This window comes from Arachis duranensis, chromosome 8 (genome assembly GCF_000817695.3).
Source record: "Arachis duranensis cultivar V14167 chromosome 8, aradu.V14167.gnm2.J7QH, whole genome shotgun sequence".
Taxonomy (NCBI): Eukaryota; Viridiplantae; Streptophyta; class Magnoliopsida; order Fabales; family Fabaceae; genus Arachis; species Arachis duranensis.
In genome coordinates, this window is record NC_029779.3 from 16,407,230 (window position 1) to 16,433,057 (window position 25,828).

At 33.6% G+C, this 25,828-nt stretch overlaps 1 protein-coding gene across 1 annotated transcript; it reads left to right on the forward strand.

Annotated features, from left to right (window-relative positions):
* The first annotated feature begins 17,761 nt into the window (after positions 1-17,761).
* LOC107461184 (mitochondrial carrier protein CoAc1) lies at positions 17,762-20,757 on the forward strand. The gene is made up of 7 exons (XM_016079653.3): positions 17,762-18,318; positions 19,175-19,260; positions 19,353-19,560; positions 19,717-19,849; positions 19,955-20,139; positions 20,236-20,364; positions 20,460-20,757. The coding sequence occupies exons 1-7, from the start codon at positions 18,127-18,129 to the stop codon at positions 20,559-20,561; spliced, it is 1,035 nt and encodes a 344-aa protein (XP_015935139.1). The 5' UTR covers positions 17,762-18,126; the 3' UTR covers positions 20,562-20,757.
* The last annotated feature ends 5,071 nt before the right edge of the window (positions 20,758-25,828 follow it).

The following is a 25,828-nucleotide window of genomic DNA, read 5'->3' on the forward strand; positions in this document are numbered from 1 at the left end:
AACACAAAACATTAATTTTGGAAGGACAATTATATGGTACAGATTGAGGCATACAGATTGAAGGAGAGGCTAACAAGTGTCGAGGATGGTGGATGCAGGGAACAGGCTTGGCAGAGCCCTGCAAGCTTGCCTGCCATGGTTGTTGAAGGGGTAGCCAGCTCATGGAATAAAGCCATGTGGAGCCAATGTCTGGTAGGTGGGTTGGACCTTTGATTTCTTTTTTTGGTTTTGGTCTTCAGTGCTGGACTTGTTTAACATATTTGGGCTAATGCTTGGTGTAGGCTTCTTCATTTTGTAATGGGGTCATGTTCTTTTTTTCTGCAGGTCCAAAGCATAGCAAAGAAGAGAAGGATCTGGAAGAAAAGAACCACAAGTACAACATGCTTATGCTATTGCGATAAGAAGAGATCCACATCCAACACCACTGTATCCAACACCAAGATAGGGTTCTAAATACGGCTGATCATCGTCAACTCTGCTACTGGTTGTTAGGTTTATGTCCGTCTATTGAGAGAAACACAAATATAAACCTAAAGGACGACATGTCCTTCTCTTTCCCCGATGCATCGGATCAGAGCAGGGTCAAGGTGATGTGGTGGTTGACATCTCGATCGGGTCTTCGAGGCGGCGCAGCTTGGCGACATCGCCTCAACATCTCCAGAGGATCTTGGTGCTCGGATGTCGCTGGTGGAGACACCTGTTCGGGGTTAAGGTTAAGGAATCAAATCTTGACGCCATACCTCATCACGAGCCGGAGGTAAGAGCTGCGATGGTTGAGTGGCGGCAGTGATCGATGGCGGATACGTTGTGCGGTAGCTTCATCGTAACAGGACGAGGAGATGGGGATTGGGTTCGGCTGGCTGGGTGTCAAATCCAGTAGGATTCTTTCGACCGAACCATACACCGAAAAGCACAACAGCGGTTGAGCCAAGAAGGTTGTGGTTACAGGTTCAAATGACAAAAATGCTAATTCCACCACTCAACACAATTAGTCCCAGGGTCGTCGATCCCTTGTTTCCTGTCACAGGATCCGTTGTTTTGTTGGTAAATCAGATATATTAGGTTGTGCATATGATGGTAAGTTGTTGTTGGATCATCGATTAAACTGCAAAGTCATTATATTCGGTTGTGCATATGATATTATCTTGTTGCAGCATGGCTGTTAATGTATATAATTTCCTTGATGAATGTTGTATTCAGTGTTTTATAGCTGCCGTGTCTATTTGGGATTTCAGATTATGTTGATGAAGCAATGTTGAATCCGAGAAATAAGTCAGTGGGATTCGTTGGGTTCGTGGAAGGGCTCGTTTTCCAATTGTTTCCAAAGTATAGTATTATCTCTAACCTTTAATGTTAGTACTTTTGTTGTTGGGTGGAGTATTGTCGTGCAACATACATGTTGGTTGTTGAAATTGGCAACCATGGGGTTGCCGTTGTCATGTTGATGGTTGACGTTGTAGTGACAGTTTTCACCGGAAACAGGCTGTGTGATTTGTGTGAATACAAATTGTTGAGTTGTTGCTTTCCGTGGCACTTGAAGGCCGAAAAAAGGTGGAAACTAATGGGCTATGGAAGCGAGACTTGAAAACAGCAGTCTTCCAACTTAAGATGGAGCTGGTGTAAGAGATGTAAGTCCTTTTAGCCATTGACGTGTTTTATTTAGTAGAAAATTCTACTTCAGTCGAATTGTATTAACATTCGCATTAACATGACAGGTGGAAGATTCAGGTTGGGATGAATTTGAAAATGATGTGTATGAGACTTCTGATGCACCAGCTATTCAGTCAAGCAACTCAGATCCCGAACCTCCTGCAACCAACAAAGCTGCTGATGAAAGTTAGACAAAGTAGTGAAGAGGTCTTTGTGAATGATGAGTGTTATTCGGCTTGGGTTTTGTCTTCATGTTCATCAGGTATGCTGTAAGTGATTGTCTGTTATAGTTGGAGTATCGTATGCTGACAACTGTTGTAACGAAACACCATGACAGTTAATTCCGTTATTTGTGCTAATTATACACTGGGTAGGATTAGTGTAGTTTGAACTTTGTTCTTAGTCTTGTCATTATGTTCCTGTTTCTGTCGGTGTCAAGATGAATTGGCGTTATAAGAACCTGATTTTTTATTTTTCCAAGTTAAAATCGTAACAAAGTTACTAGCGGGCCAGATTACTGGATAACTGTGCCTCTTGTGTGTCTTCAGTGAAGGTTGATTAGTCTGTTTTTTGGATAAATGTGACTGTTATAACTAACCGAAGGAATGTTTTTGGGTCTAGCTTTTCAGGCGCCACTACTGCTACCGCATCCTGCTGTGTTATTCATACGTAGCGCGAGGTTTGGTGAGCACCCCCAGAGAAACGATGCTAAGAGCAGGTTAGCGTCGAGTTGCAGACCGCTGGTTTTTGGCACAACGCCTTCTTCCATGGTCCCACTCCTCTTGAGACGGTTCGTATTACTATAATGATAGTTGCGTATGACGTTATTACCAATGTGAATATTTATTTTCATATGGCATTTTATTTAATAGTGACTTGATAGAGATTGACATAATGACCCAGATCCTGCTATGAGTTTGAATCATTCCCGTTGAAAATATAATGTCGAACAATTTCTTGAGGGAATTCAGTGTAATAGTTTTTTATGTTATCGTCCTTCGTGGCCGGTAATAATTAATTTAGTGGGTGTCGCCGATAACAACAAGTAGCCTGAATTGAAGTCTGAAATTCAAATTGTAAAAGACTGTTAAACCCGATATCGTTGGAGGTACTAGCCGGTGATGGAAAAAAGGTAAAACTGAGCAACAATATAGATGTTAGTGTTTATTTGAATGAAGGTTGGTATAGATTTGTTGACTTCTTGGGGTTAAGGATGGGTATTTTGTTATTTTTTTGTGTAGTGGTAAATCTAGATTAAATTCGTTGTGATTCATTCGAGTGACTCGATGATTGATTATTCTAGTTTGATAAATTTCCATCATGACTACCAGCATGTGAGAAATGATTTTCCGAATCATATGTGGGTGGTAGTTATGAAAACTTCTCAAACTTGAGTAATCAATCTCTGAAGCACTCAACCGGATCACCATGAATTCGAAATTGGATTCAGCATTATACTTAAAAACCACAAAATATCCATGCTTTAATCCTAAGAATTCAGGAACCCTGTACCAACATTCATTCAACCAAACACTATCTTCTTTGTTGCTCGTTTTCACTTTTATTCCATCACCAGTTGGTAGCTCCAACGATATTAGATTTGATAGTCCTTCCCAACTTTCTAAAAAAGAAAAGTCTTCAAAAGTCGGCTACATGCTCTCAATTAAAGTTTGACAACTGACATCGATAAGTGAGCTCGACAATATTCTTTGGTCTTTCTTCCGGAGAAATTTATCATTTTCAAGAGTAACGGGAATGCTTCAATTTTACACGGATGCTAGCCCTTACACACGTTTTCGTGAAGTACTTGTTAAATACAAATTTCCACGCAAGGAATAGATAATGATTAAATTAACACATTTTCATCTCCATCCATGAAGAGGAGGCGGACAGGGAAGAAGATGAGGTTGGGTACACAAGTTTGGTTAAGGCAGAAGGTGAACACGAATACTACCAAATTGCGTACAATTAGTAGCCCGTGCAGCGTTACAGATGCACTATTGCAGTGTGATCGATACTTTCAAAGGGGGGTGACGTAGATCGGGTGTCTGCGAAGTCAACAAGTTCATTTTCCCGCAGGCTTACCCAGTGGCTAGGTAAGAAATGTGCATAGGCATATTTGTTTGTCTTCAACTTTTCCTAACGGTGTTCCGGTCCATGGTTGATGCGTCTTACATTGTTTACGGTAGATCCGAGGTTTAAATATGTTTGTATGCTAACTCAGTGCCCAGACACCATCACAATTGGTGGATGCATACGGACTGTTCTTAATGGTACGCTGGCTGCACAGCCTCTTCCACAGGTATGCAGCTGAATTGTTAAGACCATCATATTACATGCGTGTCTCATCTGTGCAATTACCTAAATCCTCTGCATAAACAACTTGTTAGGTGGTTATTCGGTTCATCATTCCAAATCTAGCTGGGGTGACATGTGTTTGCGTCATGTCAGGTGGAAGGATTTAGGTTAAATGTTTCTTCGGTACAAATTGAGGCTATACGGGATCATACCTTTCTGAAATTAAATCCGGAACATCATATGGGTAATGCTTGGACTCGGATGGTTCATCATAGAAGTTTATGCTCTATATTGTAGCAAGTTTATATGTGTATGGGGGGACATGCATTAAATTTCGAGGTCTTGTTGGCTCTGTAGTTTACAATATGTGTTGGTTAGGAGTTAGGATGACGATGTCATCCGCACGCAATATAACGACAAAATGAGTGCTGGAAGACAGTTTGTACGGTTGCGTTCAGTAAATAATGTATTTATGTTGACATTTCTAGGTTGCCATTCACCGGGTTATTTCCATTTTTCTGTAGTTGTTACTTACTGATTGTGAGTCTAACCATGTAATACTGTCTCCAAACTACACAGGTCGTCGGTTGATCGATGTCGCTCCGCTTGCCGAGGTGCCAGTTTGTTAGATAATACTGGCCCTGTAAAAGAGTTGGAGTCCATCGGGTGATGCAGGATGTGTTACGAAAGAGGGACTGCGTGGAACGGAATTATCCGTCGCCCACAGATGAACAACTGGTGGGAGGAATTCATAGGCCATATCTGGGTGCTCAATTGAAGGCTATCTGCATATGAAGTGCTGAACATGTATTGGATGTAGGAAATGATTATTGTTTCGTAATAAGATTTCGATCGAAGTGACACTCTTACTTGTAACCAACTTTACACTAGTTGTTGATTTATTTTAAACACAGTTTTTTATTTTACCCAATCAGCCGTATGAAGCACGATTAATTAAGTCCTACGATAATAAATTCATTATATTCGGATGCCTTCTACCATGTAACACGCTTCTGCGAATTCTGTTGCACACGATATTCTTATCGAACTTTTCACTTAGAATCCCCATATTACTCATTACTCCACACGGTTACGGATACTGACTCAGCAGTCGCTGTGAGTGGTGTCGTGTATGGGATACATTTTTGTATGTGTTCTTTCTCATAGACGTTGGCTTTGCTTCGTCCTGTTCATACAATAATGTCCTCGTAAAGGAATATTTGTACAGTGCTGCGAATCATAATGAGACACCGGTAATACTTATTTTGAGTTCATATGGGATGATAACACAATAACGTCCACATAAATTATTATTTGTTCAGTGCTGCGAATCATAATGAGACATGGGTAACATTTATTTTGAGTTCAGATGGGATGATAACGTAGTCGCAAAATTATAAATATTAAGTTGAATAAATTAACTTTAGTTATTGCCTCTCTATTATTATCATAGAATTTAGAATTTTTACATTAGTTAAATATTAACAAAAAATAATTAATTTTATTGGTCATTGATGGTGTAACATTAATCATATATATTAGCATTATCATTTGTGTCTATATTTAATTATACAATTTAAATATCTATCAGCCCTTGAAATCTCGAATAACATACAACTACAACAAAAGAGAACTAAAATGATATGATATGTTATTCGTATTATTATAGAAATTAAAAGACAACGTAAGTGATGAAAATTAAACAATACATACGTACACTTGGATAGCATATATATAACACCATTATTTAAAATTCTAGCTTAGCATATACGTAAGTAAATTACAATTGTATTGTACGTGCGTTTATACAAGGACACTACAGATCAGGGGAACAAAAACAGGTTTTACAAGATTGGGGGCAAGAATATTTATGCAAATCATCACACATGCACATATTATTCACAAGTTGACCATTATCTGGCTCCAAACAATCACAACTTTCGCAAGATGAATGGCAGGAACGACCCATATCTAAACACTTGCAAAGAAACTCATCTTGTGATAGAGGGTAATGATTTGTAGCATCATTATTGAACATTGGTGTTGTGGTGATCATCTTTGGATTAAGCTGCTTTTGGGAGCGACCAGCATCAATAATATTTACTAAACATCCCATAATCATGAGGAAAAAGAAAACAATTACCTTCACCAACATGTTGCCTAGCTTGTTCTTTTATTATTATTGGTTAACTCGATCAGGGGTTCTCTCTGATTTATAATGTTTTATTTTAGCTTATTGGACACGCGAAGAGTTAAATAACACTATTCATTGCTCGAATTATTGAAGGGGTAAGCTAAAAAGATATATATACATGTTCATTTGAATTGAAGGGGAAAATTCAAAAAAATAAAATAAACCAATGTGAAAGAAACGTGCAAACAAAATATTTATAAAGGTTTTTCTTTTATCTTGCCTATAAGTTTTGCTATTTGAAGATCAAAGGTTGTGAAGATTTTAATTAACTCTAAAAAATTTTGAGGTGATTGTTATGATACCTAAAAAGTTATGTCTAAATTATTAAAAAATAAAAAATTATATTTAATTTAAAAAGTTTAAAAGTAGACAATTTTTAAAAATTTAAAATTTGTTAATAAAAAGTAAATTTGAGAAAAATTAGGCACCAACTCATAAGCACTATAGAATTTACAAAACTTCAATTCTCACCTTCAATTATCTCCTATTTGCTTATGTTTTTAGGAGAAGTTATTTCTTGACATGGTTCAAGAACTTTAATGACCGAAAGGTCTGAAATTCGATTCTTGTTAGACATTAAAGAGAAAAAGAATTTTGACAAAAGGCAAAAATAAAAAAAATTATAAAAAATTTATGCAAATCTATAAAAACTCTTGCATGTGGGACGTATTAGAGATATATATAATCATTCATATACCCTCTTCTATATCTATTTAACCTTTTAGAATAAGTCGTTTCATGACACATTCTTCGGATGTTCTGATTTGGATATAATTTGCTTTAATTTCTTAAAAATAAGTACAATACTTTTATTGTTATTTTTAATATTACTATTCACTACAAGAAAAGTGATGATTACCATCGGTTTTATCGGCATATTTAGCATAAAAAATTGTTGTCATTATTGGTGGATTTTTCAACAGTTGTAATACTAAATTTGTCATGCAATAGAAACTAGTGACATGAAAAAAGAATTAATGGGAGCATATTTTACCGACAAAAAAATCCAACAATAAGACACTATTAAATGAAGCACATCGTTTTGGTCATGACCTAATCACTACCGTTAGATTTTTCTGCCGGTAAATGTAACAGTAAAATTCACTTTTATTCGAATTTGGGAATCCTTCCCCCTTTTTTACAACATCATCAACCTCCCTTCTCTCCCCTTTTTCTTTGTCTCTTGTCGTCAGCCCCACCCTCTCCACCATTCACCACCGATTCATCGTCGCCGATCTCTTTCCACGACCACACAAAAAATTCATTGATCACTGTCGAATTTTGCGTGAATTTGTATAATATTTTTTTGGCCAAAATGTAACACCATACCACACAAAACTTTACGCCTAGGGCGTAAATCAAAGGGGGTGAGGCATTACGACCTCTAAAAGGAAAATACATATATAGATATATTGAACAAGGGAATTAACAAGGAGCCTTAAAGAAAAATTAAATGAAATACAAACAGAACAGCGCAACACTCACGATCGGATAAATGTGGAAGGGTAGGTAAGATCGAGCGGATAAGATAATGTATATATAAGATTAGCGTTCCAAAGATACAAATAACAAGCTCCAGGCCCGACTTACGAAGCAAAGGCCGGCCAAAGTATACATATACATATATATATATGCATATGAAAAATGATAACATATATATAGAATGAGAATTTGAGGTTCTCAGCATGATCATGGTGCCCACATAAATAATATATAAGGTCCCAGAAAAGCCAGAGGAACCTTAGAACTCGAACATTCAGATTTAAACTTAAAGAATAAGCTAAACCAGATCTAGGGTATATAATCTAAGGTTTTAAAGTTTTAAAATCAAATTCTAACTTAACCATTCATATCCTGCTTCCTTCAGCCTTCCGAAACACCGGTGGAACTACCCTCATCACACCTCTGCCAAATGAGCACTACAAAAAAATAAGTTTTCTGCCACACTTTTAAACCGTGCCAAAAAGTGCAAAAAAGCGTGCCGATAGCTTTTCGCCACGCTTTTTGAGATATCGGCACGCTTTTGAAAGGATCACATCCGCGAGCATGCCGGTTGCTCTATCGCCATGTTTTTGTGGATCTATCAGCACGCTTTTTTTGTTGGCACGCTTCTAACTCTTGTCACGCTTAAAAAGCGTGGCCATAGGTCTTAACCTATAGCTACGCTTGAGAAGCGTACCGAAAAGTGCACATATCGCCACGCTTTTAAAGAGTCCCAGAATGTTTTGGGTACTCTTTAAAAGCGTGCCGATAAGGGGAGATATGGTTACACTTTTTAAACGTGCCAATAGGGTAAACATATGGCTATGCTCCAAAAGCATGGCTATTTATAAATACAAAAAGATATATGGGTACACTTAGAAAACGTGCCAATAGATGAGGATATGGGTATGCTTTTAAAGCGTGTCAGTTTCCAAGTTATGGCCACACTTATTAAGCATGCCTGTTGAGCCCAAAATTAAGATATAGCCACCCTTTTTAAGCGTAGCCATAAGTTTGGTAAGAATTTTTTTTCATTAATCTTCCTAATATTTCATGCAAAATTCATATATAATTTTAAAATCATAGACCAAAATAATTATATATATTGACCTAATCCAACATATATATAAACTTCCTCATAAAAAAAAGACATACATATAAAATTTGTCACCACAAAAGTAGACTTTGATGACAAAGTACCAAAAAGTAAAGTTATAACAAGTAAATAAGAATTACAATTCCAACAAGTGTCACATATCTACTTCTTTTATATACTTACTCTACAAACAGATGTAGTAGTAATTGCATTTAACTGAGTTACTCTGGCTAACACAGAAATCAGACCCTACATGATACATAGTACTTACTCTACAAAGTAAAATACAAATAAGGAAGAGGTATTCTTTGCAATCTACAAACCAACAAACTGTAGTACTAGCATACAGAGACCTCAATATTCAAAGAGGCAATTGCTCTTAAGTGAAGGTAAATTTTAATACAATTGGGCATGGTGTTGATGAAGCTTAATTAATTAATTCCCAAGAACAATTATGTTAGAGAATTAGAGATTAAAACATATCCGAAAGTTTCTGCTGCTCCTGGGTCTAATAGTTATTCTAATTTCACAGTTCTAGTTCATCTTAAAGCTGTTACTGCTTTTACAACAGCTGCTGAAGCTGGGAATCAAAATGTCAGTAGAAATCATCCTAGCTTGACACAGAGGAAAAACACCCTAAGGTTGAGTGACACAACCACCACAGACAACTAAAACGAACGCGTTTTGTCTAACAGTCCATTTCGTGTGCATCCAAGAAGAGAATCTTGTGAATACAATTTAATCCAACATATAAAAAACAACCGATTCATACCTTCCACGACGACCGAGCTCGAACAATAGTTACTTCCAACCAATTCGACAGCGGAAGCGTCCACCGCCAGACTGAGTCAACGCCGGATAAGAGGGAAACCCACAACGTCTTTTGCAACCATTTTCCAACCCTTAACCTCCACCGCCGTGTGACTTCAGTGTCTGATCCCTGTCCGTCAAACCTACGGCTCCATATTTGGGGATAGCATCTTCCTTTTGGCTTTGACCTCCATGGTTGCATCAGCACATGCGTCTCTGTTTTCCTCCTCCCATTCACAAAGCGGAAAAAAAGACCTCCATCCTTACATACCCAATCTACTTTTTTTTTTTTGTCAATTTCCAAATCAAACAACCCACCAACACATACCAATCCAAAAAAGAGTGGCTAACGGCTCAGCCAGTAGCTGCCATCTACCGGGAGACAAGCCCTGTAACAACGTAGCAACGTGTCAAACTCCTTTGCATTTAGGCAGAAAATCTATAAATATGTATCGCTTTTAATCTGTACCATAGATTGATCCATTTTGGAATATGTATCTTCAGACCGGGTGACCGAACTATAGCCTGGATTCGGTTGAAATATTCTTCCAAGAGTTTTTTTTAGTCAAACTCAGGTCACTTCGAATTGAATCAGACTATGTACATCCCTATTTTAAACTTCTAATATTTTGAACTCATATCATTATATCTTTAAACGAAGAATATATATTAATTTATTTATTTTTTATTTAAAAAATTAATCATCAAAATAATTAAATTTGTCGTAATAGAATAATCAAACTTATAATAAATTATTAATCAAATTTATTTATAATAGTATAATAATTTTTTTTATTGGATGTTAAATATATATTCGTATATGTAATAACGGATAATAATTTCTGTATATGTATTGATATTAGAAATATTGTATGTTCTATTATATATATTAAAATAATTAATATAAAATAAATGAAAACAAATAATTTATTTTTATTTAAAAAGTATACACAAAAAATAATATACACATCATCTATCTTATTATTTTTTATTTTAAATGCATTCATGTCGTCATTTGTCCAGAAAAAAAGAGATGTTCAGTCATCATGCGAATTTTTTTAACATTGAGATTGTCTACACATTAAATCCAATGATTAGTAAAAAGATTCTCCAATTGAATATGTTTTTATTTTTATATATTCGATTCTTAGACTTTTGCAATCATTTATTTTAGTATTTATTTTTGGCAGGTAGTGCCTCCGCAATAAGCACTGTGCACACAAGTAAATTCATTTTTCAATATTAAATTCCTGCAAATCTAATTAGCCCTTCAAAAATTTGAATTGGATACTTGATGAACAATTGAATATTGAGGTAATGCCTCAAACCTGATTATTATTCTCCATTCGGATTTTCACTTTTTCAACATTAGATATTACTAGTTAACACACTTTGAATTCTGAAATATCTAATTTGGAGACATATGATGATGTATAAGAAGGAAGGCAATTTTATGAGCAATTTTATCCGCTTATTTGTTTACATAAAACCAATCATAATACTCAAAATTTTTCTCATTTCTCATTCCTAAATTTGAAGGAAAGATGATATTTTAATTTTTTATTTTTTTGTAAAGTGACTCATTTCTAATTTTTCAAATGGCACATATTAAATTTGCTAACATCGGTAACAGATAGTTTTTTTTATTTTTTTGGGCTGAACCTGTTAATAAGCTCCAAACTAACCAGCACTTGTCCATTCACATCTAAATAATTACATTTTTGTAATAAATTAATTTCATTTTCATAACAAGTAGATATCGGCCTTGCTGAACTGGATTTAAAAATAATCTAAGTGGGCTGGGCTTGACTAGACAATGAAAATGATCAAAAGAAGACAATAAGAAATACTTAAATTACCCAAAACAGTCGACCAAAAAAATTACCAAAAACAAAACAAACTAAAATCTCTTATATTTTTAGCATCTACAAGGTTTTCAGAAGATGAACAATATTGTTTTTCAAAAATGCTATGTAGATAAAAAACATTATCAAAATTAGCCATTATGTAACCAATTTGGGTTGGTGGAGTGGTCAGCTCACTCGTCTGCTTAAGCAAGTGTCAGAGATTTGAATCATGCCATGTGTATGCAGCAACCTATTGGCCAGCGACAGACCCTTAAATGCCTGTCGAATCCATGATGTATAATTTAACCTGTTTTTAATATATATTTATATTTATACTAGTAGCTGATTTTAATTGCCGAAATTAATATACATCTAATATAATTGTTTTTTTTTTCAAAAAGGGGAAAATGGAAAACATTTAATGATGGACGGCTTTCATAAGCTTTGACTATGTCTATGTTTTCATGCCTTGCATCTCCTAAATCCAAGCATCTATTTGGGGTTAATTAATTCAAAGACACATAATGAAGATGAGAAAAACAGCTGGTACTTTGTTTTCAATTCCCAAGTTCTATTTTCCCATAGGACTTCCCAAAGCAATTAACCTCATAGAAAGAAAGTCCATGAAACAAATCGAAAAATTGATTTGTCATGGGAAGAAATGTCCCTAATGATAACCTCTCATCATTGATACACCATCCATTTTTGTATTTCTCATTTGTTCTTGCAGGATTAGCAGCCACCATTGCAATAATCACCTCTATGTGCAGCCTTGTTAGCTTTAGAAGAAAAAAACCAGACACTCTATCTGCCTCTGTTCCCTTAGAAACACTTGATCCAACCTCTACAACCTTAAATCAGGATCTGAATGACCCATCTCAGATAACAGAAACAAAAGATTGTAAGATAGAAGTAGCAGCAGAAGAAGAAGAAATCAAGGAGCTTCCTCTTCCACCAGCATTGCAGCAACCAAAGGACCCACCATCATTTCCATCACCCAACAAATTCAAAAGGGCCACCTCAGAACGAAAGACTCACAGCATGAGCATAAAAGTGAAGAGGACTTTGTCCGTGGCAAAAAATTGGGATCATCATCATCACAAAGAGGAGAAGGAGAAAGAGAAGGACAACATTAAAGGGAAGTTGAAGGTAGAGGATTCTATCTGGATGAAAACAATTATATTGGGTGAGAAGTGTAATACTGATGAAGTAGAGGATCCTATAATCTATGAGGGAAAAGGAAAGAGAATCGCTGCATACCACCCAAGGAATAGATCAACCATGTCTTCTCTTGATCTTGATACTGATGCATTCTGTATACCACAACCCAAAATCCAACAAGAAGAGACAAAATCTTAATCGTTGACCAATCAAACATTATATTCTTTTATTCTTTTCTTTCCTCGTCTTATTATTATTATTATGAGGTAGATAGTCCAAGAATCGATTCTGTTATTTTGTTAACGGGAACAAAAGGGATGGTATATCAAAATATACTCTCCAAAGATTTTGACCCTTATAAAAGTATATTTAGAAAAGAGTAAAACTAGGAACCAAAAGCATATCAACCAAAATCCAGCCAAATACCTTTGGATGAATTCAAAATCTCTACGAGTTAATATATATGGATGTTTCTTCTACTAAGTATCAGAATGTTTCTTTTTCATATTAAATGGATGTTCTTTTATGTATTTTTTGAATTTGTGTTTGTTGGAGGTGGATAGGCTAATGTGAGAGAAAAGAGGAAGGTTTTTATAGGTTTTAATTAGGTTTACTTAATTAATTTAAAATCGGCGCCGTCAATGATATCTAGTGTAACGATGAATTGTGCCACCAAATGGAAGAGAAAGTTTGATTCGGATTTGACCAAAGGAAAAATGAATTTTGGATCGGGCTTGCTGAAAGGGTTCCGTGATCCCAGGGGTGGTTATTGGGGATTTAAAACATATCAGTCAATAGAGATTTTATTCAAAACGGCAATTAATAACAAACATTAAAAATTAAATTAATTAATTTAATATTATTTTGTTTATCTTTTGGCTGATCCCCTTTTGGTTCCACATACTTTTCCTTTAGAAAATATATAAACGATGATGAACAAGGATATTGGCTAATCTGCATGCGAAAAGCCATAAAATAACTGTGTTAAAAAAGAAAATGTTACTGGCTTTCTTTGGAAATTCAGGTGCAGAAGTTAATACTTGAGAGCCGTTAAATGATTTGACTAATTTGATTAAATTTTCATCTAACGGCTCTCAGATATCAACTTTACGTGAAGTCGATTTCACCTAAATTTTCATCTTTTAATTATTTTTTAAAATTTCATAATTTTTAAATCATAAAAAATTTGTCAACAGATACAAATTTTTATATTTTGTTGGGTTATTGTTGTATATTGTCTATCAAATGCAGCAAAAAAATTAATGGATACACACAACTGAAAAATGAAAGAAAAAATTTAGATAATTCAAATAAGGTGAAAGGTCGGGTGTAGTTATTTTTGTTAAATTATTTAATAATTTAACTATTAACTTCACGTTAAACTAACTACATTTAAATTTTCATTTTCAAATTACAAGAAGTATGACTAATCTTTTTTTATTTTAAAACAAAGAGTTCAACATATTAAAATGGAGCAAATAGAATCAGCCAAACACAATAAACCAAAAATGAAAGAAAATAACATAATAACACAAAGAAATATCTCCATGTTATCTCTTAGCGATCAACAACAAAAGGAATTCATATCTCTCTGTTCGTTGCAACTAAACAAGGTCATGTTGATAATATTTTCTACATTTTTATTTTTGTTCTGAAATATTCTTCTATTCTTTTCTATTCAAATGTTTCAAATGAACGCATAGAAACACATTAATCACTGTTTTTTATCCTTCTTTTTACTCGATTCTTCTGTCCAACTTAAAAAATCGAACCCAAAAAAAACCACTATCAACCAAATACAAATATAGATATCCAAACACTCTACACTTGTGAAATAAATTTACAGTCAGAAAACAAGTAATGACTAACCTAATAAAAATATCAAATATCAAATATTTGGCAACCTTCTCTTTCAGTGACATGTTCACAGTACATGTAAACACATATTGTATGGATTTCAAGCTGACCAGACTAATGGGAGAACGAACTTTCTCGTTCCAAACTCATGGGATGGTGTTGACTTAAGAACCACCTTTTTGCAACCTTGTCATGTGAGGGAAAATATAAAAGAAGTAAATAACGACAAACTAAGACCAGAAGCAGCAGATGGAAATTGATGGAAGAAAAAACAGATGTCACGATATGCTGAAATAATTTTTCGAAAAAGAAAAATGTTTATTTGCTATGGTTGTGTAACAATCTTCTTGGAAAGTATATTTTTCTTTGTTGGAGTCCTAGGACAAAATGCATGGAGAAGGAGAATAGTATTAAGGGCATGACTGAGTTAGGAAACAATTTAATTAAGTTTTTTTTTTAAGATAGTTTAAATAATAAATAATTAAATTAAAAGTAGTTTATAAATAAGTTATTTTATATTTAAATTTTTTGTTTTAAAAGTGAGTTTCTAAAAAAATATCTTTTTTCGAATTATCTTTTTTCAAAAGATCTTATAGAAAAGTAAAAGTATTTGGGTGTCATTATTTTGATAAAAAAAAATCTTTTTTCAATTAAAAAATATATTTTTTTATTTTTTAGCGTGTTTGGTAAATTTTTAGTAATAAAAATAAAAACACTAAAAAAATAAAAAACATCTTTTTTAATAAGCTGTAATTTACATTTTTTTTAAAAATATTTTTTTCTTAAAAAAAATATTTTTCATATAATAAATAAACAAAAAAATACTTTTATATTGTTATACCCAAACATAATTGATAGATAAAAAGATCTTTTTGTATGAGATACCCAAACATAAAATTACTTTTACTTTTTCATAAGATCTTTTTAAAAAAAATAACTCGAAAAAAGATCTTTTCTTAAAAACTCACCCAAACAAGCTCTAATACTATTATTTTTCATAAGTCAAAAGTTAAAAAAAAAGTTACTTTTAAAATTTCTCAATGAACTTCAATGTTAAAATTCTTACTTTTAGTTAAATTCGCGAGTATAATTAAAAGAATACTGTTCTTTTAGTTTTTGTGATTTTTTAACTAAAATCAATTAAATTTTTGTGTTAGGCTAAATAGTAATCTTTTGATAGAACAAAAATTATAACTTGGAAAATAATTTTAGTTATTAAACCAGATATCAATTTATATATGTGTTTAATTTATTTTTTATTTATATTTTAATATATATTTTATAATTAATTTTTTGTGTGAACGTAACATAATTGAAGAAAAATAAAGTGCACCTTTTAATTATATAAATTTACATTTTAGGATTTTGATTTTTGTTAAGAGATATAAATAAATTTTTTGCTGAAATACAAATTAAATATTAAATTTTAATTTTTTTGATATATTTAAATATATTAAAAAATTTGAAACTTTTCTATATTGTCCTCATTCCTCACACTCTTTACCTAAATCTTTAATTTTTAAATGAAAAAAAGCATTGAACAAAATTTCTATATTTTTTCAGCGACAAGCTTAAGTTAAATTAATGAAAATAAATTATTTCAATATTTATAGTTGATAACAAATGATTGTATATTTTATTAATTAAAATTATTTATTTAAAAATTATTTTTAAAATTTTAAATAACAATAATATATAATAACAACAACTACCTATCATATATACTAGCTAGTACTAATTAAAAAAAAAATTAAAAACAGTAATAATAAATTATAACTCACTCTATTCTCACTTAAAAATTTTAGATTTGAATCTTACTCTTGACTTTAGTTTAAAAAAAATAATAGTTAAATTAGCGAATATAATTGTCCAATTAAAAACAAGTATTTTTGAAAAAAAAGTAATAACTAAGGTAGCATTTGTTTTCGGGGGCAGGACACGGAGACATAGACAACACTTGTTTAAAAAATGTTTGGAAGCAGAGACATGTACAGTGAACATATTGTCTCCAAGACAATTTTTTATACTTTTGTGTCCACTCTTTTACGAAGGACAATGATGGACACGGGATTTGGAATAGTAGATACGGACAATTTTATAAATTTTGTTTTCTTTTTTTCCACTATTACCCTTTCTTATTTTTTCTATTGCGTTGTTCAGAGATACTTTTTTTTCTTCCTGTTCTTTCTCTATCTCCTTCTTTTCCAGGTACTCTCTTCTTTATGTAGAATTTTTTTATTGGAAGTAGATAATTCTTTTTTTTATCGTTTTACTTCAATACCATTTTAATCTTATATTATATTATTTGATTTGTAATAAAAATAATAACAAAAATAATTAATCTTAAAACTTTTGAAAGATAAATATTATTAAAAGTAAAATTGATCTTTTAAAATGCTAAAAAATAATTTATAAATTATAATTGATTTTATATAATTTAAAGAAAAATCAATTTTTAGATAAAAAAACATTGGTTTTCTAAATAAAAATAGATTTTTATGTGCAAAAACTATTTTTTTCATGTAAAAATGAATTCTTTTTTAAAACTGATTTTTTATTTAAAATTAATTTGTCCACAAGGCTATTTTAGTCATTTCATATAATATTTTAGTCTTGTCCATGTGTATCCAAACATAATACTAGACATTACATTAGTGTCTTGTCCATCGTATCCAAACACAATACACAAAAGATAATTTTTAGTGTCTCCGTCCTATTATCTCCGTTTCAGTGTCATGTTCTGTCCTGTCTTTAAAAACAAACGTAGCCTAAGTTAAATCTAACAAAAATTAAATTATATATGGTGATGGATTTGAATGGCTAAAAAATTTGATTATAGAAATAGGATGAGTATTATGCCTTAACGTGATAATTTTTTGTATTTTTTAAAATTATGCGAGGTATATAAATCGGATTCTCCAAGTATAAAAATCGGACGGTCCGATTTCTATAATTCTTAAAAATTGAACAGTCCGATTTGTACTCCGTAAATTAAATCAACCCACATTTTAAAAAAAACATCACAGTAGATCATAATTTAAAAAAATACTATTGTTAATCCAATATTAAAAATAAAAATGTGGATTTGAATCAAATTGATGTAGATTCCTAGTATTCATATTCACAAATAATGATATTTAGATTTATTTATTTATGTTGAGTTGATGTTAACAGAACATGGAAGGTACTCTGAACTGAACATGATACGCCTAACCCGCCTGCCCCGTCGGTATCGCAAAAAGAGATACGAATGCGATGCCATCCGCCATGACCATAACCACTTTAAATAAATAAATAAATTTATTTTTAAATATATATAACCGCTAACAACTATAAAAAAAAAGAAAGAAAGAGGAGCATTCGAATCAAACACAAAAATTCAAAAGAGAACAGGTATCTGAATTTCACATACCTGTTCTCTTTCTTTCCTTTCTCTTCTTCAACGCGCTTACCCTCTAAACCAAAAATCATAATCTCTTCTTTTTGTTTTTATGCGTTGTGATCGGGGGGTCCTGTTCTGTTCCTTCGCTATCTGTTGTTGATGTTTGCTGAAGGGGATTCTACGCTTTTGAATATCCCCAAATCTCAGGTGGGTGACGTAATCACTGCGCCATTGTTGTTGCACACGCAATTATTCTCCTTCTCGAGAAGTAGATGGGATAAGGAGTTTTATGAGCTCCAGAGTGGCATTGATTGACAACAGATTTTGATTCTTTTTTCCTTGTTGTGGAATGGATTCTTCACAATCACAACAAGGGTCTAAGCTGGCTGGTTTGGTGGAGAATGCATCGATTCAGAGGGATGGATCTCGATTGGGTCATGGCGTCCCTATCTATGCTAAGGAGCTCATCGCCGGTGGCTTCGCCGGTGCGATTTCTAAGACCACCGTTGCACCCCTCGAACGGGTCAAGATTCTCTGGCAGGTCCTCCTTCTTCTCTTCTCATGTTATTTATGATTGAGGATATGAACATCATAGCCTTTATATGTGTTGTGTTGATCAAGAATTATTGGGGAGTATTTTGTTGAGGAATCATGAAACAGAACTAAGAATAAAATTGAGAATGAACTATGAATTAAAACACTGACGTGAGAAGCTTTGTTGGATAAATGCAATAAGTGTACAATGGTCTAAGTGTACTCTTCTAGTAATGGTTTTGAACTAGAGGAAACATAGAGAGCCAATGGAGTATCTGTACAATGTGTACAATGGGGGTTTAGGGATGTTTAATTTAATAGGATATCAGATATTTATTATCCCTGTTATTCGGATGGTTATTCTAGATAGCATGGGTGTATTGTGTTTAAGAAATTAGTAGTATTTTATTTTGGATGTTCATTTTTTAAATCATATTGGGCCAAATAAATAGTCCATTGTACACATTGTACAGATACTCCATTGGCTCTCTAGCGGAATTCAACTAACTATGGTAAGTATGTGTGACCTAGAAGTTAGAATTTACTACTAAGAGCACAATGGAGGGGGAGAGAAGTAAAGTTTGTAAAGAAAAGATGTTTGTCATGGTGCTATGGCTTACTATGTAACTGCACTTGTCTAGTGTCTCAGTTTGTTTTTGCCACTCCATTGGTAATGGTAGCTCTTGCTGATACTTAAAGTTCTTGATTTTTCATCCCTGTATGTAACTTACATTGCATCAAGTTTCTTTGAGAGGCTAATAGTTCCTTTTAATTTGTCAAGGAGAGTTTTCTATTCTTATGCATGCTCCTCTTTAACCATTTTTTTTTAATTATAATTTTGCATCTGTTTTTTTATTCTGCAGACAAGGACAGCAGGATTTCATACTCTGGGTGTGTATCAATCATTGAAAAGGTTATCAAAGCATGAAGGATTTCTAGGACTATATAAGTAAGACTCAGATTGCACAATATGAATTATTTATGTTTGTTGTTCTCATTGTATGTCTTGTTAACTTACTGTGCTTATGTGGTGATCTTTAGAGGAAATGGAGCTAGCGTTATTCGGATTGTTCCATATGCAGCCTTGCATTTTATGACATATGAGCGATATAAAAGCTGGATCTTGAGCAATTATCCAATGTTAGGATCAGGTCCTATTGTTGATCTCTTAGCTGGTTCCGCAGCAGGAGGAACTTCAGTAATATGTACATATCCCTTAGATCTTGCCCGCACCAAACTCGCTTATCGGGTAGGGATCTTCTTGAACCATTGTTACATCACTCTGTACAGATTTAATTGAATTCTATACATTGTTGTACAACTAGGTAAAAGCAATAAGAGTTTTATAGGTTCTACAGTTCTATTATTGTTCATTCTGTCTCATCATTGTTCTTCAATCTTATAGGTAGTAGAGAAAAAAGGCAGTTTCAAAGATGGTGTGAAAGGAGGTCATTCTCAAACTGGTCACAACAGCATTAAAAGTGTTCTTACAAGTGTCTACAGAGAAGGGGGAGTTCGTGGACTTTATAGAGGTGCAGGTATGTTTGGTTCCTGGTGAAGAATTTTGATGCATTTCTTGCTTGCCTTCCAAATGCAATTTGTTAAGGTCATTAGTTGAAATCCACAATTTTCCTTTTCCTTAGGACCAACTATTACTGGAATACTTCCATATGCTGGTTTAAAGTTCTACACGTATGAGACATTGAAATTGCATGTTCCTGAAGAACATCAAAAGTCCATTTTGATGCGCCTCTCTTGTGGAGCCTTAGCTGGGTTATTTGGCCAGACCTTAACATACCCTTTAGATGTTGTTAAGAGACAAATGCAGGTACTTTACTATAACTTAATGTGCCATATACCATTGCCATCCATTTGTTGGAGAGTTAAGACCTTGTTTTTACTCATCTTGTCATTGTTTGTGCAGGTTGGTAACTTGGAAAATGCAGCTCATGAAAATGCCAGATACCGAAATACATTCCATGGACTAAGAACAATTGTTCAAAACCAAGGGTGGAGACAGTTGTTTGCAGGTGTAAGCATCAACTATATAAGGGTATGCTAGCTTTGACTTTGAGTATTACATTGCCTTTTTTCACATAGTATTAGCTGGTATATTTGATCTGAAAGGGTCCATGCTGTGTTTCACAGATTGTTCCTTCAGCTGCAATAAGTTTCACCACATACGACATGATGAAGTCTTGGCTTGGCATACCACCCCAACAGAAGTCTCGATCAGTTTCCACTGGATGATTCATTCCACAATGCTCTATCCCTGGCAGCAATATGTTACATTGCCATTTTCTGATTTCTTTAGAGGAAACCCTTTTGATTAGTGCTCAAGTTTCCCACAATGATGATAGTTGATACACATCAATTCTTTGACCCCAAATGTATATAGATTGGTCTGTAATTCATGATGCTATTCAATATAGTAGTAGTTATTACCTTATGATTTTATATTCTTGGTTATTTTATATCACATATTCACATGCTAATGTGCTGCATGGACAATATTTAAAAACACACCCACACACACATACAAAAAATAGTGTTTCCCCATTGAACTTTTGGGTTGCAACAATTGCGGTGGAAAGGTTGGGTGTCACAGTCGGTGTTATTGGATGCCAAAGAAAAGGATAAAAAAGACAATTGAAATTTGAAAGTAAGAAATTAGTCATTGACAATGTCTTTTGTAGTTTTGGACAGCGATATCTTTTTTATGGAAAGGTTGGGTGGCACGGTCGGTATTATTTTTTTTTCTTCTTTTTTTTTTTTAACTTTTTATTTTTCAGGCCTTCAAATGTGAGTTTGCGCTAACTACTTTGTATTAAAAAAAAATTATCAATATCTTTTTGTGTAGGATAGTTTAAAGGAATTGGATATTGAAATAATGTCTTTCTCTATTAATCATATACTTGCATAATTACTTAACATATTCATATAAAAGTTTTCAAACTCCCGACACTTGCTTAAGTGTGAACTGACTAGTCGTCGAATTCAATTTGGTTTAAGTGTTAATATTTTTTTTTTGGTAATAAAGTGTTAATATTTTAATTATGATTAAGTGATACTTCTAAAATAATCCATTAGCAGGATTTATGTATTCCATTTGGGCTGGGCCATTTAGTTTAACTATGATAAGCAAAGTGCATTTTGTAATTTGTAGGCCTATATTAAGTTTGTGCATAAACAAAACACATTCAAAATTGAGTTAACAGGATGCAAGATGCGATACACAGCTGACTGAAATTGACATTTTCGATTTCATGCAGCCAATCAAATCATGGATACACTAAAAAATAAAGTCAATTTGGCATTTGATTTGAAGTTGTGTGTTTGTCTTTTGCATTATTATTAAAATAGAAAGGAATTGTCTTTGGATTCTTTGCTACTGAACAGTGTCCTGCCACTGCCATACGGTTGCGGACATGAATGGCTACACTGTTCTCGAAAAGCATAGAGCATGGAAATTATTTACTAACCATTTTGAATTCCAAATCGCTTATAAAGTAGGAGCCAAATTGAACATTTTTCAGGTTTTTCGAAATATTTTATTTTATTTGTTGAAGTTCACGCTTCTCAGTTTCAATAGGAAAGCTTCTCATATGACCAAAAGAACAAGGACAAGTTTGTGGGTTTATTATATACTAATAATAAACAAAAATATATTAATAGAGTGACGTGACCTCGACATTAGGAAACTGAATGCCTGAATCTGAATCCACTCGCATCCATTAATGCCCCCTCAAAAGGCTAAATTCAAACCGGGATCGTGTAGGTGCACCAGAAGCCACTTGAATTGTCTGAAATGAAACCAATTTTATTTTATTTTTGGATAATTATTAATAACAATACTACATAATTAATAAATATTATTATTTTAAATTAGTATTTAATTAATAATAATTTATATTTATATATATAAATTACTAAAATTTATTTATTTAATATTTATGCGGACTAATTACTAACTAAATTTACTAACTCGTATATTATTACTAATTTGTGTGATGAACTTGAATTGGATTGAGGGGGCCAATGGTATGGGAAACCTGGAAAAGAAAGCTTTGGTAGCAGAGCAGCATATCTTAACTGCACTGACTCAGTGTTTGTGGCAATCACTTGTCCGTTACCATTTTCGCCAGCTTTGCCTCCCTTTTCTCTCTCTCTTTGTTGGTACAATGGTACACCAACACAACAAAGGCCTCCTGCCTTTTTATGCCTTTTCTTTTATGTGAAACTATATACAGTTACTTTTATATAAAAATACTAATTAAGAATTATTATATAATTTAATATAGGACAATTTATCAATTTAAATAAATAGTTAACTAATTTTACCAGAATACACATGATGCAAATTGGATATCAAAATGCATTTTTTTCTTAAACTATGTAAACCGCAACAGGGGTATCACGGTTTACAATATAAACGTAATCCGTTATAGGGGTGTCGCGGATTACGTTGACGATGAACCATCACATAAATTGGCTGCAACGTGTCAAATGCAATACACTCGATATACATGAGGCGGTTTTTAACCACTGTCCTGTGCCTCCAGTGCAGCCTTAATACCGTTGTGTCTGTTAGAAATCACCAAAATCTCTTTCTGTAGGGTCACATGTTGACGCAAGTGGAATAAGAACAAAGCCCACGACTCAGTATTCTCCCGCTCAACAAGTGCAAACGCAATTGGCAATATATTCGAGTTCTCATCTTACGCAATAGCCAGAAGCAAAGTCCCAACATACTTTCCATACAGATGCGTTCCGTCAATGCTGATTAGTGGCTTGCAATGTTTAAAAGTCTCAACGCACGGAGGGAACGTCAAAAAAAGTCGATGAAAGTACTTCGTAGACTCGTCAACCTCACCACCAACACGCACTGGAGAAGTCTTCAACAAACCTACGCTTCCGTTCATCGTTGCTTGCATTCCAAGGATCCACCGAGACAACTCCGCATACGACTCTTCCCAATCCCCGTAAATATGGGAACTGTCTTCTGGTTTGCCTTCCACACCTTCCTGTAGCTAGGCCTGAATCCATAGGTTGATCAGTAGCTTCTTGCAACACCTTTATGGTAACCGCTGCATCCGCCCTAACCAAGAGGTAGATCCTCGCATAAATTATGTGGTAATCGAGCTGTCGGTGGTCGCTCGATATCGATGTGGCCAGGCATGTGTGGGCTCCGTTGTACCTTCTAACCTCCCAGTTACCCTTACGCTGCCGAAGTGCCAGGCGGATGATCCAGTTGCAGCCATTTCAAAACTCCTTGCATCTCCCAATATACTTCAGATGATCAGATTCCATAACTCGATACTGAACTCTACGACGAAGGCTATAATCCTTAACACTCATCACATCTTCCTCCTTAGTCTGGAAAGATTGACCAATCTGAAAATCTCCAGAAGCATTGCCCTCGTGTAATCCTTAGTATCCGAAGGTGTGTGCATCATCTGGTTGTTGACTCACTGCTTCCAGATTAAGCATTGAGAAATGCGGAGGTTGTTGGTGGGACCCAGAACTGGATGGCCCCTGGGTGCAGGTGGGGGCACTGGAGTCTCCTCCTCACTATCCCCTTATATGTGATCGGACTCATCATCCGAATCATAGTCCCGCATCTCGTCCTCAACGTGATCCGGTTCACCAAACCCAACAAGACCAGTAATCAAACCAGATGACCTATCCGTCGGTGCTAGAATTGGTGGAGGTGCATGTAGGAGACAACCAGGTGCAACGACAGGCATCGCAGTAGAAGTACCCCCACCGTCGTCGACTGAGGATTTGGTGCTGAAGCCCCGGAACTTTCCAGATGGTCTTCCAACTTGACAAACAACTCGTGTATTCTCACCTCCGAAAAACTCTGCCGACAATGAAACAACACCCCCATGTCTTCATCCGATCCTATGATAAATGTTTCATACTGCACACCACTCGACACGACTGCCATCGGAATCTTGTAGAACACCTTCTTCACCGATTTGGCCCCAGCTAACACTGCCTTCTGTAATATGTTCCTCTTCAGATCCGACAAAGTATCAGTCGAATAGATAAAAATGTTCAACGGTTCTTTATCCGTGAACTTAACACTATGCCAGTTGCTTTCTTTTTATTTTACCAGAACAGTGGACTAGAACCATCAAGCTTTCCTCTCTATTCATTTGTGAAAGTGTGAAAATGACTCTCTTCAAATAACTCACTCCCTATCTTGCTTGGTATTTGTAGGCAAAGTTTACAAAGCATAAACCGCTACACCCTTGTAGTGGTTTATGTGATAGTTCATCGCCAACGTAATTCGCGACACTCTTGTAGCAGATTACATTCATATTGTAAACCGCGATAGTCCTGTCACAATTTACATAGTTTAGGAAAAAAAATGCATTTTGATATCCAGTTTGTATAATGTGTATTCTGATAAAATTGGTTAGCTGTTTATTTAAATTGGTAATTACCCTTTAATGTATTTGACTAAATTATTATTTAATAATTTTTTATTATATATCAACTTTACATAAAAATAATTATATATGAGTGTTCACCTTTTTTTTTATCTTTTTATTTTAATTTAACTATTGAATTTGGAGGAACCTATGGTTAGATTAGGACATTATTAATTAGGTAAATGAAAATTGTTGAGATAATTTTATGTGAAAAATTGAAAATTATAAGTAAAATTATATTAATAATTTAACATATTTAATTAAACATTTGATATAATATAAAAAAATTTAAAGAATCAATACTACTTTAGTTAATTAACTTAAAAATAGTCAATAATTAAAAAAAATAAATATGAAAAAAATATCAAAAAATAAAAAACCTAAAAAATATAAAACTAATTTAAAATATAAAAATTTAAAATTTAAAATTTAAAATTTAAAGTAACCAGTAGTAATAATGATAAATAAAATTATAGTATAAGCAAAAAGAAAAAGAAATAAAAACTAAAAAGACAATTTAAAAAAAATAAATGAATGAATTTATTTCAATAATTATTTATTGACTAAAATGAAAGAAAGTAATATTGTCATTCTTAAATTAATAACGTCGTTTTTTTAATTTTAGTTTTTTTTTTATTTTTTTAAAAACTATCACCAATCTTTATTTATCATATTAACATTTTTAATATTTTTTTGTCATATTTCTAAAAATTATGAATACCTTAAAAAAATTAAAAAATAACATTAAAAAAATAATGTTATCAACACGAGGATGACATTATGATTTTCAAAATTAACTACTTTTGTTAAAAGAAAGTCTAAAAAGTAAAAAATCAACTCTATATATAGTCAAACAGTTAGTTTTTTAAAAAATATTGATTTTTAAATTTTAAAAACTAATTTTAAACTTAAAAAAATGAGCGCTTCCACGTTCTTTATGGTCGATGCTGCGCAAGAGAGTGATTGTCGCGGTTACACCGCATACCTTCTTCTTCGTAGTTTTGGGTTATTTTTTAAATTTTACTTTTCTTAGTTTTCGCATTTTTTTCAATAACGATGGATGTCTCGTTTTGTTAG